At 37.8% G+C, this 18,414-nt stretch overlaps 1 protein-coding gene across 1 annotated transcript in view; it reads left to right on the top strand.

Annotated features, from left to right (window-relative positions):
* Positions 1–18,414, top strand: part of CFAP58 (cilia and flagella associated protein 58) — a 2,107,107-nt gene that overhangs the window by 657,530 nt on the left and 1,431,163 nt on the right. The window contains exon 9 of the mRNA XM_044055947.1: positions 901–1,092. Coding sequence (XP_043911882.1) covers positions 901–1,092 — 192 coding nt within the window. The remainder of the gene's footprint in view (positions 1–900; positions 1,093–18,414) is intronic.

The raw sequence follows: 18,414 nt of genomic DNA, 5'->3' as shown, positions 1-18,414 counted from the left end.
TGTTTATTTGCTGGTACATTATGTTACCAGTATATTACCTGATGCTGCTAAGGTTTCCCTGGGTTTCTATTAGGTTTCATATAAAGTTTAACATTATCATGCTATTTATTCTTTTTTTGTGATCTGAGTACTCTGTTCTAAAAGGCATTATTGTTCCATATTTTCCACCTCAGGTATTGCACTTATACACCCATGGACTGCCAGCTGTTTAAGTATAGTTGTAAATATGAGATATTCATTTTGATTTGGTTTTCAATCATTATGCCTTTTGGAATTTAGGGTGTCAGAGGTTTCAGAAATATTTCACTCTACCCTATTTCAAGAGCTCCCTGGAAATCTATTGATTTGACCTAGTTATTAATGACCACTCTTTGGACCAGTTATTTGTTTTGCAGTAAATATATTTTATTAATTATAACAATTTGCTGTTATTCTTTTACCTTTATTAAAATATTGTTATTCTTTTATCTTTATTAATTTACTATTGTTCACAAGCTTAGGCAATTAAGCTGTTTTTAATGTCTTCTTTTTTGTTTTATCGGTAGTAATTGTTTTCCTAATATTCATATGCTTAGGTTGAATACTTTAATCAAGCAGAATTTGAAGATGAAGTTAATTACTATTAATATTGTACCACTTTTTATAGTTTATATATACCACTTATTTGTATACATATCTTAACCTTTTTTCCTCTGTTGTGTGGTAAAGATATACATTTTAATAATTTTCAGTTTGTCTGTAGGTAAAAGCTGATTTAATATTAATGCATTGTGTATGTGTGTGTGTGTGTGTGTGTGTGTGTGTGTGTGTGTGTGTGTGTGTGTGTGTGTGTGTGTGTGTGTGTGTGTGTATGTGTCATATAGTGTAGACTCATGAACTTTGTATGTTTTTTCATAACAGAACATGCTCAAGGCTGCTGGAGCCACACAGAAACAGATTGACTTAGTAAAGCTTCATGAGCAATCCAAGAAAAACTTAGAGCAGGAGATCCAGAATTATAAAGAAGAAGCACAGAAACAGAGGAAAATCATATATCAGCTGGAAAAGGAACGTGACAGATACATCAATGAAGCTAGCGAACTCACTCAGAAGGTAACTAAGGGCATTATCATAGTTAATTTCACATGTAGTTAACTCTTCCATTATATAACTAGTGACTACATATTTGGCAGTCTTTGCAATATTACTTTTGAGATAAGGCTGGCTGTTCAGTTACACTTGTCCAGAAAGCTAATGATTTAATGAACATTTTTCATGACTTTAGTGGAAGGCTAGGACTGACTCCTAATCTTTCCCAACAATTTCAATGTGTTATGATTTCTAGACATCTTTTTATAGAATTTACAAGATAAATCCCGATTTTCTTCACTGGAATGTCACCACTGCTAATCCTCCACTTTACATGTGCCTCCAAGAATGATTTGCCATCATTGTAACATTTTTGTAGCCCTAGTGATGCTTCTAAGCATTTCTCTATACTTCTCTGTCTAATATTGTCTGTTCATATTTACATTAATCATTGCAAAGTCATGTTACTTACAGGCTATTGAAAGATTTCAGGTTCAGTCCTATATAACTGGCAACAGAAATGCATTGATATTTAACTCCTGTTAAGTACAGCCAAAGAGATATTAATCTTTGTTAATATACTATTTAGTTATATTGTCATAGTTCTCATATTTCATTAAACACCTCAACAACCAAACAACATGGATGGAATTGCTTGCCACATAAAATGTCATAGATGAGTAAACCAAATGCTGCTAGCAGTATTTTCAAAACATTACAGAAATTATTTACTATGCTTACTGTGACTTATAAAATCCAGTGCAACCTCTGTTAAGATTATTTTATGCTGAAAGGTTTACGATTTAGCCTTTTAATTATATATATCATTTTGGACATGTGAACATTTGAAATGTAAGGATATAACTTGCTTTTGTCAAAACACTCAGGATAAAACCATTCAAAATTAGATAACTTTCACAGCTCCAGTGGGAAAAATAATTTATGAACAGACTGGCAGGGAAAGGAGAAGGTTAAAGTGGAAAGGAGTGGAAAAGGAAAATAGCAATGGGTCCATGCTGGAATGTGACATTCACTTATTTGCAAGGCTTTATATACAAGATGATCAGAGTGTTAGAACCAGTAACGTGTTTAAATTCCTAGACTAGCAAGTGCAAGCCCTCAGATATTGAGACTGAATGAACAAAAGTGGGGACTTTTAAGTCTAAAATCATTGTGTCTCAGTGTATCCCCTTTTCTATGAGGTTTGGATATTTTGGAATTTGTGTATATAGGTAGACCCCCACCAAGCCCCCTGCAAAAAATAACTTTAAAGGAGAACAACGATTGTCAAAATGTGTTGATGTTCAACATTAGATCACTGTTATAGTAGCCTAAGCTACTTAGGTCTTACCTACTGTGGCCAGCTAGCTTTTCAAAATTAAGGGTGCCAACACTTTAACCATCAAGAGCTCAGCATCACAATCTCATAGCTGTTTTACCACCAAAGTGAGCTGCTTTAGCAGACTTCAGGTAAATGTTGGTATACTAGCAATCCTTCACAGCTGTGTAGATAAGTCTCCTGTTGGGGAAAACTTTCCACAAAATTATTTTTCTGAGGAAAATTTGTGTTTTTCTGTCAAAACACTGTAAATATTTTATTTTTTTTTGACATTTTTTGTACAGGTTTTATAGGTTTTGTGTGCTGGGGCAAAATATTGTGCCTTTGCAGGACTGTGAATGGTTTTCTTACCTTACAACCACGCTTTACCGACTCTTTCAGGCTTCACTACCCATCTTCAGTGCTTCCTGCTTAGCTGAAATTATACAGCAGTTATCTTCCTTCCTCTTTCTGTAATAAGAAGGAAACTTTTGGATGGCAGGCCAGCTACGATTGTGCCTCAGCTGCTGCTGGGTGACTCTGCTGTGACTGGACTTGGTTCCTCAGTCCACTCATTTTTTCTCTCTCGAACCCTGTGATGTAACACCTAAGCAATTAATTGGAAGGATAGACACATTCTTTGCATCTGGGGGGATAACCTAGGCAGGCAAGGGAGAACCATACTTGGTTTATGAGGAAGGAACTGGTGAAGGTCCTTCACACAGCTGGGAAAGGGAGCATGAGTCCCAGATTGACAAGCCTGCTATGTATTAATCTTTCTCTAGGGAGTTTCACAGGAAAAAGGGGGCAAAAAGAGAGAGAAAAAAATGTGCAATCTGTTTCTGTTTCTTGGACTGTGAAGATTGGATTTGCTTGAGAACTTATATCTACTTTTTCTCCCCCTATTATGTCTTTGGGTGGGGAGTGAAAAAGATTTCCCTCTTTTTCTGATACTGAATTTCAATCAGAAAAGCAGGGTTTGAAAGAGGAATGTTGTGCTTCAGGACTTTCTTCTCAGTCTGTAAGTTCTGATTCTAAGGAAAGTTTTGCTTCAGATTTCCCTACAGAAGACTTATCTTTTTGTGAGACTTTATCTAAAAGAACATGGATTTTCGGTGGGAATAGAATAGAATAATATTCTCTTTCCAAGTAAATATATTATGATTTTTACAGTTGGATACTCCTAAGTCTGCAGCTGCTCCTCCTGTTTTGTGTGCTTTAGAGAATGTTTTCTTACAGCTTGTGGGTTACCTGACAGTCATCTTCCTGCCCTAGAAAGTCTGGCAGGTTATATAAGATACGTCAGACTCATAAATACTTGATGCTATTCATTCCACCTTTTAGAACTGACTTATGGATCCTCTAGCCACTGCTCAGATCTGATCCACCCCTTTAAGAATTCTTCTTTCCCATAATACTGCTGCCTCTTTAGGTATCTAAGATCTTGTTTGCCATGTTTGTGAAAAAAACTGCAGCCTCAGTAACATATAAGTGCTCCATCTCATCTTTAATAAAACGTCTCTTGTTATGACTTTTAGTCACTTGTTAGATATTTAGCTTAGTTAGAATAGGATTTATGATTTTTTTTTTTTACTTTTTTCTGTTTATGTTCCCTCTTTTTTCTGTCAAAAACCTTTGTCTTAGCCCCTGGCTGCCCATCGTCATTTCCTTCCCTTAACTTTGCAATAGTGTTAGCATGTTACTTGTTAAAGTGTTGTTGTTCTATAGCTCTTAGAAATACTTAAGCTTGCAGTTGTAGTTAAGGATATATTGTTTTTCTAGGATTTGAATTATTGTTGTTAGTTGTGTGACTGGTGCTCATCTTGCCTTGTTACATTGTGGTTCTTAAAGATAGAGAAACAAACTAGTTTTAAAAAATGTTCCAAATGTGGTCATAATATCCCCCCCCCCCAAGGATTTCTATTACCTTTGTTTCATTTGCCTTTGAGACTCACATCTCTCTTCTGCCTGAAAGAGTTTCTCTTCCATTAGGCCCAGAGCATTGGAGGATCAACAAAATAATGGTATAATAAAAGGATTCCTGTCACCAGATACAGAAGGTCAAAAGCCAAAGAAGGCAGCGAAATAACCAAAATCTAAAGATTTTGATCTGAAGAAGAGGTCAGCCAAGTCTTCAGCTCCATTCTTGACTACTAAAGTACCTAGATTCAATGAGCATAAAACATGTACTCCCCATCTACACTCTTTCTCCATATCTAGAAATCCTTCAAACTGTCTTGATTCAGGACTCTCCTAAGAATCAGACACTGGTAAAGTGGAACACCTTCCTCTGCCATGTTAATGTAATCCTTCTGGTCTTATAGAAGCACCTCCAAAGCAGACCTGGATCACCTTATGCAGAAGTTTCTTAAGATCCAGATTTGAAATCGGCATCACTCCATATCCCTCAGTTCTGAAGGTGACTGGATCCTCCCACTTCATCCCTATCCGGGCTCCCTCACTTGTCTGACTTTCTGCTTTGGTTTCTTTGAGACTGATATTCCTTCCAGATCCTGTGCGCCAGAGAATGCTATACCATGCTTCATCAGTTCCAGGTTCTTTGGATCCAACTCATTCAACACCGGCCTGGCTGGATCCATCTGAGTCTTGGATCCATGGGGTCAGGTTGATGCCTTCTGACCCACTATCAGTGCCAAAACTATAGGTACCACTGGCAATGTCAGAGATGTCGGCCTTTCAATATTCAGCTCTGATTTTGTCACTGGGGCTGGCTTCTTTTGCAGCTTTGGGGGCCCCCTGCTGGAATTTTCTGTCTCTTCCAAGGGAAACGTAGATCCATATGCTGGAGCAGTTTTGTTGGATCCATTTGAGGTAAGCTAAGCCTTCCAGATGTTAGGGAGGATCATTTCATCTCCCAAGAGAGTACATACACAGTCTCCACTGGTCTTGATTTCTCCCTTGGATCCTGTTTTAGCCTTGGCTTGTTCTGCTTTGACATTCATGGGTCAGAGACATTTTGTTAATCTCAAATTACCAGCCCAGGACCAGGGACAACAAAAGATTAATGAGACTCATCACCAAAATCCCTGACAAAGTGAGTGTGAAAAAGGAAACAAACTGACTCTCCTTTGGAGTCGCCGATGTCAGGTATTGACTCAGAGGAGAGAGAGAGAGCTCTTTGCAGTCCCTGCAGTGGATGCTTCCATTAATGACATCCTGAAATTTATGCATCAAAGGGATTGTGGCCAACAGACCTTTCTTCGATGATATTACTCGAAGCATATGGAATAACACCATCTATATCCTGGTTGGTTCCCTAACTGAGACTCTTATCAAGTCAGTGGTCAGGAGTTCATGGCAGGAACCCATACGAACCAACTCCCATAAATCCAGACAAAATTTTGCAGCCCCCAAAAGGATAAGCCCTTCTAGTCAAACCCCCTCCAAATTACTTCATCACTGTGGTGGCAGCCACTATATATGAGTTGTATGAGGACTCTTCTTCTATTCATCCCCTTAATAAGGAATTAAGGATAATGAATAGACTTGGGAAGTGGGCATATACTTCAGGCACATTTGTTTCTCTTTGTATTGAACTATGTCAGTCAATTAAAATTGAAGGGAAGCATGTCTCCTCAATCTTCTTGGACATGACCAAACCATTTGGCATGGTATCCCACCAAAATCTCTTAGACGAACTCGCCTCCCTCAACCTATCTCAGCAAGCCCTCTCCAGTTGCCAACAGGCAGTCAAATGGCAAAAAGACCTCTCCTCACTACTACCACTCACCATCGGTGTCCCACAAGGTCAGTACTAGACCTGCTTGTCTTCTCTGCCTTTAAAAACAAACTTCACTTGACAACTAAACTTGCAACCATTATCCAATATACAGACGACTCCACTGTCATCTGCTCTGCTCCTTCCTTAACTCCACTACAAGAAACCACCCAAAAATCCTTCTTAGCCATAGAGACCTACCTACACAATCTCCAACTCATCCTAAACCCCAGCAAAAACAAATAAATGATCTTCTAAAACAGCCACAACAAATTAGCAACCATAATCAAACCATACAAATTAGCTTATCCAACAAAACATTAATCAAACCAGTTACAGAAACAAAACTATTAGGGGTCACCATTGACAACTATCTAAAATTTGACAAGCATCTAAGTCAAGTTATTAAAAAAAACATAGAAACTCCAAAAAAAAACTGAATACAAGGCACCAAAAGTCACCATTAACAAAATCCAAGCAAGTGCCCTGGAAAGATGGAAAAACAGCAGTCCACAGCTTCGATGCCAATATTTTAATAATGAAAACACCAACACATAAACGCCTCACAAATGACACTGTGTTTTCATCCATAGTGTACAGACTTCATCAGATCCTGAAAAAAACATTAGCCCAACTTTTATACCCGCTCATTATTCAACTAAAACAGTAAAATTAGTAACATAATCAGTTAAAATTAAACACGTTAAAATGCTGTTAAAAAGCCATTTAAAAAACTTTTTATAAAAAACATACTGGCAAAATACATCCTAAATGTGCATCTACAAAAACATACATTTTTCTAGTTAAAACAATATTTAAATAATTACAAAAATCTTTATAAAAATGTATGTTTTTGTAGATGCACATTTAGGATGTATTTTGTCAGTATATTTTTTTATAAAAAGTTTTTAAATGGCTTTTTAACACCATTTTAACGTGTTTTATTTTAACTGATTATATTACTAATTTTTCTGTTTTAATTGACTAATGAGATGCGTATAAAAGTTGGGTTAATGTTTTTGTCCACATCTGATGAAGTCTGTACACCAGGGACGAAAATGCAGTGTCATTTGTGAGGTGTTTATGTGTTGGTGTTTTCATTATTAAAATATTGGCATTGAAGCTATGGACTGCTGTTTTTCCATCTTTCCAGGGCACTTGTTTGGATTTTATTAAAAAAAACATATCAAACTAGGCACCCTCTATAGGATCAACTCCATACCTCACCAACTCTGCCAGACAAGCGATCGCCAAGACACACCTTCTATCTGCCCTACTATATGCCAACAAAATATTCACAAACCTCAGAAAAACTGACCCACATAAACTAGAAACCTCCCACCACAAAAATTGCCAAATTTGCTGCCAGTTTACCCAACAGAAGTTATCACTTTGAAGCCCTCCAACAAATAAATGGCTTGAACTACCTAACATCCTAACCTAAAACCAAATTACTATAACCCACTCCATATTATACCAGCACAACAAATATCCAGCCGTACAAAATGTAATACAATGCCAAACCAATAACAGACTCCTAAGATCTTTTAACAAATTCCTCCTAAAAGTTTCCAAATCAAATAACTTTGATGACTTCCTTTACTCCAGTCAATTCTCAAAAGAATGGAACTCCATCCCCCAATATATTCTCAATATGGATAACTCCACCTTGTTCAAAAATCTACTCAAGACACACTTAAACAACAACTGCATCTGCTCCTGTTCAGCCTCAGACTAATCTTACTGCAACCATCCCATATTCTCCAAATAACGTCCAAATTGCTCCACTTCTGCACTAATCCTACTGAAATCTAAGCTTTCAGTCAAAGAAAGCCGTAAACTAAAACCCTTTTCTTGAGTTATACTATTAAAACCTTCACTTCCAATGGAAACTGGGTCACATTGTGCCACTGGATGTTATTTTTCAGCATATGAATGCTACTTTCTAACAACTAATACTAAAGTATACTGTCTGACTACTGTGCACCCTGAAATGACTTGATCTGTCTTCTTTGATATTGTAAATAGTATGTATACGTCTCCTTTTTCATACATACAATTTAATGTAACATAATGTACATCATGGATTGTACCATATCTTTTTTGGTTACCTGTTGTATTCTCGAAAGCTGACAATGTTGAATCTGACATTGTCGACATGAAAATAGCGAAAGTGCAAAATGTCGAAGGGGTAAATGGAAATCTCCGTAAGGGGAGATTTCCATTTACTTAAATGTAGTGCAGTCTCAGAGCTAGTATATATATTTTTTTTTCTGAACATTTGAAATTTTAATGGTGTGATCATTAAAGGTCGACCTTTAGTGATTCGAACCATTAAACTTTCGATGTTCTAATATAGACCCATTTTTTTTTTGAGTATGTAGAATGTATTATGTTATTAAGATGATTATTTTTTTTGCATGTGGAGCTTTTCTACTCGGGCTTCCACTGAAAAAGGGCTACTAAACCCTTTCGGACAACCCTGGTAAACAAATGACAAATAAATAAATATGAATATATTCCAGAAAGATCTGGTGCAACTGACCTTATCTACTTTAAAGAATCCATTGACTGCAGACTCTCAGAAGCAACTACAAGCTACTCTGATGGCTATGTCAACTATTACAAACATTTCCATTGTGCCTAATTCACAACATGGCTGTTGGAGAGGCCAGGGAGATAGGCAGAGGGTTAGCAATTAGACACCATGCTTGGCTGAGATTATGTGAATTCAGACATCTTTAAAATGTCCTTTTCAAATACCCCTTTTGATGGGTCTGCTTTGTTTGGATCTTCTGTTAAAGAGAAAATGCAGAAGAGTGAACAAGTTGGAAAGACCCTATCTGCCTCTGGAGTTATGTTTGAAGCCTGGCAATGTCCCTTTCACAGGAACCAAAAACAGGGTGTCATTTGCTCTGGTTTCACAGGTCTAAATGCCAGTTCTATTCACCTTCAGAAAGGGGGGGCCATGGTGACCCCTTTAATGGATGCAGGCCGAGAGACCAACGGGATCTACAATATCAGGGGTATTATGGGCCCCTTTTCTGACAGAAGACCACAGAACACCATAAGGTCTGACTAACTGCTCCTCTTTGGCACAGTATGAGACAAATCCTTCTCTACCCAGACTCATTTTACTCCATCACGAGACAATTGGTTAAGAGGGATAATATCCAGAGGCTATTACATTCCATTTTTGGAAACTCCTCCGCATACAAATTTTCCATTGCCAGATGTCCCACCCAACCAGTCAAAGGCTGCCTCAAAATGCTTTTCTTGAAAAAAAAAAAGACATCTAGGAGGTCTCACCAGACCATAAAGGATTAGGATTTTATTCCAAATTCTTTTTGGTTCCAAAGAAAGCCAAGGACCTTAGTTACGTCTTGGACCAAAGCTTCCTCAACACCTTTGTGGAAAAGAACCATTCCAGAATGGTTACTGTGCAACTCTTCTTCCTTGTTTACAGGAGAATGAATGGATGTGGTCAGTAGATCTCCAGGACACTTACTTGTATGTAAAGATAGTGAGGGAGTCCAGGAGATAAGCTTCCAACTCAGAGCCAGTCACTATCAGTTCTGAGCCTTACCATTTGGCCTCATAACACCCCCCAGCATGTTCAACAAATGTATGGCAGTCATTGCTTCCCATCCTTGAATTCAGGGATTCAAGGTATTCCCATACTTGGATGACTGCGTCCTAGCTCCCCCCTCAGTGTAGTCACTCAAGAAAGCTAGAGACTACCTTCTCCAACTGTGCAACTTCCTGGGCATTTCAGTCAACTTACAGAAATCGAGCTTAGGTCTAATATTCTTGGAGTGTCAAGTATATACTACACTCTCTATTGTCCCCCTTAGTCAGGAGAGGATTCAAACAGTTCAATAGTAGAAAATTTCCTGCTGAACAACTGACCTAATGTGCATCTAGTAATCTGAGCCTTGGGCCTCACGGGATCTTCTATACTAATACTGCAGTTTGCTCACTATCACATGAAAATTGTACAGTAGCTTCTGCAAACTGAATAGCCTCAATGTCCCTATCGTTTTTCCAAGACCATAATGCTAATCTAGGTTTACATGAACCATCTGTAATGGTGGCTCACATCACCTCTTTTGCACAAAGGCAAGCCCTTTCAACCTACATTATCATCAGCAACGACGACCACAAATGCCTCCTCCTCGGGGAGGGGGCGAGTGCATTACGAGGGGAGGATGGTCCAAGGTCTTTGGAAAGAGAATGAGCCTAGTATTTCTCTGTACATACAATGCTGTAATCACTGGGTGTAGCAATTTCAGTGATTAATTCTACTTATGTCTTCTTTTCATGGACTACTATATCCGATTTTCTCACATATATTTTTTGAACTGTTGGTATTTATTTACTTATTTTACATTTGTTTACCAGGAGAGTCTGACTGGTAAAACCCATTTTTAGTGGAAGCCCAGAGAGAAAAGCTCCACATGGTAATAGTGAATAATAACATTAACACAATTATACTTTTTATATGCTGTTAAAAGAATTGACAGTGATCTTGTAGTATAAAGTGCATATACAGTAGATAAAATCAGGTAGACTTGGCTTAAGTTTTCAGGAAATTACAACAATACTGATGTGCAATATAGGAAAGGCTGATCCTATGATACTTATTGTGACTTGTGGCTTTCATTGGTCTGTGGTAGCGTAGAGAACTTAATTATGCAGGATAATGTACAATTTGGAGTAATGAAAATGAGGCTAGAGTAAGTAATGTATGTTGTAACACCTGTTCATTTATATTAATGAAGAGAGAAAGGTAGAGTGACAAAGTGAGGAAGGTCAGGATGGGAAGATAGAGGGAAAAGAGAAAGATTTTGATGGTGAAGATGAGTTACAGAAGATGTTTTTCTTTAAGTTAGTGTGTTAGTGAATAGGTAAGATAAGAAAAGATAATAGAAGAGTATATTTGTGACATAATAACATATTGTTGAGATAGTTTTATGAGAGAATCAGGAATACTTATATTTGTTCATAGTTAGCCTGGGCTGTTACATGAGCACAGCCACGAGTCTGATAAATGATTTTTGAGTAGTTTTTTTATATTTGGTAAAATTGGGGTGGTTCTAATAGTTTAACGTAGCAGGTTCCATGTTTTAGCAGCATGGCAGGAGTAGTGATCCCATTTGATATAAACCTCATAATTTTCTATAATGCTTTGCGGCTTTTGTTTCCAATGCTTCTCACCTACTTCAGTATTATAATTTATGCATGATCCTCAATGCAACAGTCTTGCCACATTATTATGCCTTTCATTTACAGGCCTTCTGCCATTAATGTTACACACCCAGCAACAAGATGTACAACTGTTTACCAATTCTGTTTTACAAAACCTGCATTTGTCTTTTCCAACATGTTCAATGGACTTTGTAAACCAATGTGTACGTAGTCCACTATCCTTGGTCACCAGTATTAACCTTTCATCTTTTGACACATGCACTTCTCCTTAACCATTCCTGCATTGGATTCTGATCAACATGAAGTTGTTCCAGGAGGTTTTTGTACTTGCAACTATATTTATGCATTTCCGTATTTCTTGCCTTCTCATCTGATACTTCACCCTATATTCTTTCTTTTGTTTTTTGCCACATTAAGCTGTTGCCTGATTTTTATCTACTTCTGGTTTGATTTCCTTTCATGCTTGACACCAATATGCTTCTGCTAACTAATCAGGGAAATCATCTTAGACTTGTTCTCCTCATGTTTTAAAATGTTCACTATGTTTGGATCTTGGGAAGTCAGCAGATATGTATGCAGTCCTACGATTGCTGATCTATACATGTAATCAGTGTTGAAGTCTATACCTCCTTCACGATGTGAAATATAAAATCTTGGTATGCACTGATTTTTATAAATCATTTGATAAAGCATGAAGCATTTTTCTTGTTTTCATGTTCAACTGATCTAGTACCTTTTGGGGACAGTTACCCCAAAACTGTAAGTTAGAACAGGAAGAGCAAACTGATTTATAGCTTGGACTTTGTTCCTAGATGTCAGTGTTAATTTTAATCTTCTAAAATATTCCTTACAAAGTTTTAATCACATTTGTTCATGTTCTATTATTAATCCTTCATCATTCCCCAAATATTTATACACTCCGTCTTGTTCAAGTTCTTTTATATCATATTCCTGCCCCAAGACTGATATTTTCTTAGTGTTTTCCTACTTTAAATGTTGCTTTTGCACATTTGTCAAGACCAATTGACATTCTTATTTCATCTGAGTAAGTTTTGAGCACTTACAGTTGTGCTTTAAGTTCCTCATCTGATGAACTATACAGTTTTAAATCATCCACAAAAATAAGATAAGAAGTCTTTTCACTTTGTTGTTTTCTGGAAGCCGAATTGTAGCCATGACCTAATCTGTTAAGTAGACAGCTTAATGGGTTAATGGCAAGAGAAAAGAGCAGCGGTGGCAAGGAGTCACCCTGGAATATTCCCCTTTGAATTTATGTCCAGGGGATAATAAATTGTCCTTTATTATGGCTTAGCTGTAAAGTAGTTTGCCACTGTTTCATGGTCACTGTAATGTAATCAATCAATGTAGGGTGTATCTTATACATTTGTAAGTGCTCTTTTATCCATGAATGTGGGATACTGTCAAATGTTTTTTGTAGTCTGTCCATGCCATACTTAGATTCTTCCCTTTTTTACAATTCTCCATTATGACTTTTTTAACAAATGATCCTTACTGTTCCATATGGCTTTCTTTTGCTACTCTTTTGTTCTACTGCCATGATTGCATTTTCCTCTAAATGACTATAAACTCTGTCAGCATCAGTTCCATTTTATAGCTTATACATTGTTGGAAGGCAAGTTATTAGTCTATAGTTTTTAGGATAGCTTGCAGGTTCACTCTTAAGGAGGAGTATTGGTTTTCCTGTTAACTGGGGTGGTGTCTGTTCAGGGTGCACATATAAATAGTTCTTTTTTTTTTTTACTCATGGCTAAATCTTCATGTAAAGATGTTAGTATCCAGAAGTTAGGTACTGCATTTGAGCCAGGGGTTTCCTAGTTAGGAGCTTTTGTTAATTTTGTTTCAGTTTCTCTGGCTGTTACTTCTTACCATTTCATATCCTGTACATTTGAACTTCTTATTCTTTCTTTTACTTCTTCTATCCATTCAGCATGTTTATTATGTTTCACAGGATCTTCATAGATATTTCTCCAAAATGTTTCTATTTCTTCTTTTGTTGTGGTGTTTCTATTCCTTTTGCCTTGTATCCCAATTCTCTATAAAACTTTTTGGGGTCATCAGTAAATTGCTTATTTTGTACTTTTCCTTTATATTGATCTGCATATCTTCAGTTCTTTCTGTGACTCTTTGACACCCAGTCCAACATCTAATGCAGCAGATTCTTCGCCATGATTCCCTCTCTGTGAAAAATACCCAGGGACTATCTGTCTCAGTGTTGGCCACCCGGGTTACTTTGTGCATAAACACCACTTCCCATAATTCCCATATTCCTATAGAAAGTTCTGTGGTGCAAGGCGAGTGTCATCCTCATATCTCCATACTGGCCTAGGCAGATCTTGTTCCCTCTACTGAAAGCCACACCTGAGGGAGTCAACTTGGCTCCTGCATCCAGTTTTGAATCTCATTATTCACCTCTCTGGAGAGTCTCACCTGGATCTTCCCATTCTGAGAATGATTGCATGGTTTCTCCAGTTGTATTGATGGTGAGGGATTCTTCCATTCCCCAAGATGTGGTCAATATCCTAACAGCTTCTCAGGGACCTTCTACTCGAAAAATTTATTATAGTAAGTGGAAGAGATTTGCCATGTGGGCTGGCAATCAAAATGTTAATCCTTTTCAGTCTTCATTACTGATGTTCTGTATTTTTTTAATTCCCTTTTCCATTCAGGTCCTAGTTTTCCACCATTAAGGTTCAGCTGGCGGCAATTTCAGCTTTCCATATTGGCTTCAGAACCAATCCTTGGCTTCTCTCAAATTGTACAAATCCTTCCTTAAAGTTACTTTGTTGTTATATCCTCCAATAAAAGATTTAATTCCTCCATAAGACTTGAATTTTATTCTGGAAGCCCTAAAAAAACTCCATTTGAACCAGCAGCAACGCTTGAGCTCATGTTTCTATCACAGAAAACCACTTTTCTTGTAGAAAAGACATAAGCTAGAAGAATTTCAGAGTTGCATACCCTGTCTTTGGTTTCTCCTTACCTTATCCTTCACATACATAGGGTAACCTTCAGGACAAATCCCTCCTTCAATATCAAAATTGCTTCAGAGCATAATATTTCTAAAACATTTCTTTTTTCCCAACTGTCAAAACAAATCAGAATATTTGTTGCACACCGTAGATTTCCACAGACAGTTATGCTTTTACCTTCACAGAACTGTTTCCACTAGAAGAGAGGTGCAACTGTTCATTTCATTTACAGAGAATAAATTGGGAAAGAAAGAATCCAAAATTACTCTGTCCCAGATTGTTGTCCAGTTGCATTTCCTATGGTTACAAATTACACAATAAACCATTAGCATGCATGTCCAGAGCCCCCTCTGCCAGATCAATAGCTACTTCTAAGAACTCACTCCTTGTACAATATTTGTGAAGCAGACACTTGATCCTCTGTGCATACTTTTATCAAGCACTGCAGACTAGACTAGATTTCAGAGCTAGATCCTCCTACAGTGCTTCCATTTGGAACAGTCTTCTGTCATTATACCACCCGGGGATATACGCAGCTGGGGATTCTGATCCATTGATTTATTGGACTGATGAAATTAATAGAATATAAAAGTTAAGTACAGCCCACACTCCTTTTACCATTTCTGCCATGTAAGGCCTGAAGGATCAGCATCTCTTAATGCCCATGTCCGAAGCAATACAAATCCAAATCTTATGCAAATTAAATTTCTGTTATTCAAGCATCTGACTACATCCAATGTAGCCAGATTAGATCCAAGCTCTGGCTTCAGGATCCATACTTCGTATTATACAAACTGGAATAAAGGATCTAGTGTTATGGTAAGGACATAACATTCCTATGTTCATAATGTTGATCATTGCTGCAGCAGCATTATTTAACCCCAAGACGGTAGACCCTGCAGTGATTCCCTATCTAAAACTGCTTCTGCTAAAGAGATTGCTTTAGCTAATCCCATTTCCTCTGATAAGAATGGGAAACCTGTTTTGACAAATAGGTTCATAGGTTCATACTAGGCTATCTGCCCTAGGGCATTTATAAGCCTAGCCAGAATGTGTTTGGCTTTTGCCACCCATTTTAAATTTATTTTGCTATGCCCTTTTTCGAGGTTAGTATACTGTGCCTCTGTCTAACAGTGACACAGAAGTGATACCCAGGGTAAACCTACGATCTCCCATCCACTCATCAAGATTCCTCTTGAAGAGAGTCAATGAGGGACTCTGCCTAACCTGGACTGGGATTTTATTCCAGAGTGAAGGGAGCCTCTGGGTTATGAATCTGTCCCTCCAGTATGTCCTATTTTTTCAGTGCTGAGGTTCAAGTCTCTCGAGCACGTAGCTCGATGGGATTTGGATTTTCTGAGGTGCAGCATGTCCATTAATTCCGGGTTGGACATGGCTTTATACGTCAGGCACAGATCACCTCTGAACAGGTGGTATGTCACTGAGTAGAGCTGGAGTTTCTTTAACCGGGCAGCATATGGCATCTGTTTGAGCCCTTTGATCCTCTTGGTGAGGTACTTTTGGGGTCTTTCCAGTTGCTGCAGGTGTCTGGTAAGGTACATCCCAAAAGGGGCATTGTACTCAATTATGGGCCTGATGAGGGATGAGTAAAGAGGCACGATGACCTCCCCTGATCTAGATGTGAATTCCTTCATGTTTAGGTGGGCTATATAAAATGTTTTTCTAACCACTTTGGCCACCTGGTTGTCAAATGAGAGATTGCTATCAACTTGGGTCCCCAGGCCCCTAATTACTTCTTCTGTACTTAACGGATTACCGCCTATGTGGTAATTTGTGGGCACTTTGTTTTTGCCAAAGGGAAATTTGAGAAAAAAGTGTATTCTACTACCCTTTTAACAGTCAGAATTTTAAACAGCTAGGCTCATATGTTAAAGTTTTTATTTCTGTCTTTTGAGAAGATAAAAAAGTTAACTATTAACTTTCCTTTTATCCAAGGTGAATAATTATTTGAATGCCTGTTAAGTATCTGCTTCTCATGTAATTAAACATGCTTTAAAGTGTCCTGATGATGCTGCTGATACTTCCTCCATAGGTGATTTTTTTCTTGGTCTGAGATGTGAAAGCTTCCATGGTTACATCCTCCAAATCTTCCTTAAAGGGACAATCCCAGTGTTTCTTTGTTTACATTCTGCAGTGTTTACCTTGAGCAGTGTGTAATTATGAGCATGCTCAAGATATGCCTGTGTAGAGTAGGGGGAGGGTTACATACAGGAAGTTTCAGCCTTTTAATCACAGTCCTTTTTCTTTTCTCTGATCTACTCACAACACATTTTAGGTTGAGCCATTCATTATTTTAGCTTATGGGTTGTTATTTTCAAAGAAAGGTATGTTCTAAATGTTTTAATGACCTGCCTTCTCCTAACTTCTAGTTTCTGTGGAAAGGATTAGTAAACCGAGTTATTCAGTCTTTTTTGAGATGTTAATTAGCTTAGCCAGTGGCTTTTGTCTTTGCCAAACAATAGTACTTCATGGATTTTATTCCCTGCTGCTCCTTCTGTAGAAAGCATGTGTGATTCAACTCACAAACATTAGTACATGGATTTCTCTATTCCTTGCATTTTATGTTATTTAGTGCATACTTTGGAATCCACATTGAATGCATTTTGTAGTAAAGGCATTGCATCTTGCTACATTACTGGATCTGATCATTGTCCATATCTTGTATTTTAACAATTTGTGCAGTTTTTCTCATTCAAAATGGGAATGAAAGCATTTTATAACGTGTCTGGTATTACTGATCTCAAAGAAGTATTAAATATTTTTTTCTGTTACTTTCACTTGACCTATTATTTTTCATGCAGAGTTCTGCATTTCCAAGTATAGCTGCAGTCTGTTGTTTCATTAGTTTAGTTATTAGTCCTATAGGCTGTGATTCAAACTTCTGTTCTGGCATGGATTATACACCAAAATGACAAAGATGCCACTCTATTTGAGCTGCATCACATATGTCTCTTTCATATCAGCGCAGTAAAATAATGAAAGCTAAATGTAATATTTTCTTCAATACATGCCCTTGACTGACTCTACTTGCTTTTCAAAAATTTCAAGCAGTGAGATTCCCATGAGTGATGCTTTCATACCTTACATTGCACGTCTGCAGTTCATTCAAACAGTGAGCTTCTCATGCATGATGCTTTCATAACCTGCATTGATTGTCTGCAGCTCATTCAAACAGTGAGATTCCCGAGAGTGATACTTTTATATCCTGCATTGCATGTCTGCAGTTCTTTCAAATGGTGAGATTCCCATGAGTGATGCTTTCATGCCCTGCATTGCATGTCTGCAGTTCATTCAGTGAGATTCCCATGAGTGATGCTTTCATACCCTGCAATGCATGTCTGCAGTTCATTCAAACTGTGAGATTCCCATGAGTGATGCATTCATACCTCACATTGCATGTCTGCAGTTCATTCAAACAGTGAGATTCTCATGAGTGATGATTTCATACCCTGCATTGCATGTCTCCAGTTCATTCAAACAGTGGAATCCCCATGAGTGATGATTTCATACCCTGCAATGCATATCTGCAGTTCATTCAAACTGTGAGATTCCCATGAGTGATGCATTCATACCTCGCATTGCATGTCTGCAGTTCATTCAAACTGTGAGTTTTCCCATGAGTGATGCATTCATACCTCGCATTGCATGTCTGCACTTCATTCAAACTGTGATATTCCCATGAGTGATGCATTCATACCTCGCATTGCATGTCTGCAGTTCATTCAAACAGTGAGATTCTCATGAGTGATGCTTTCATACCTCACATTACATGTCTGCAGTTCATTCAAACAGTGAGATTCCCATGAGTGATGATTTCATACCCTGCATTGCATGCCTGCAGTTCATTCAAACAGTGGAATTCCCATGAGTGATGCAGTCATACCTTGCATTGCATGTATGTAGTTCATTCAAACAGAGAGATTCCCATGAGTAATACTTTCATATTCTGCATTGCATGTCTGCAGTTCATTCAAACAGTGAGATTCCCATGAGTGATGCTTTCATACGCTCCACTGCATGTCTGCAGTTCATTCAAACAGTGAGATTCCCATGAGTGATGCTTTCATACC

Source organism: Protopterus annectens, chromosome 14.part0 (assembly GCF_019279795.1).
Source record: "Protopterus annectens isolate FY-2018-M chromosome 14.part0, PAN1.0, whole genome shotgun sequence".
Taxonomy (NCBI): domain Eukaryota; kingdom Metazoa; phylum Chordata; order Ceratodontiformes; family Protopteridae; genus Protopterus; species Protopterus annectens.
The sequence above is the reverse complement of the archived record's forward strand: the minus strand, read 5'-3'. Positions and strand labels throughout refer to the sequence as shown.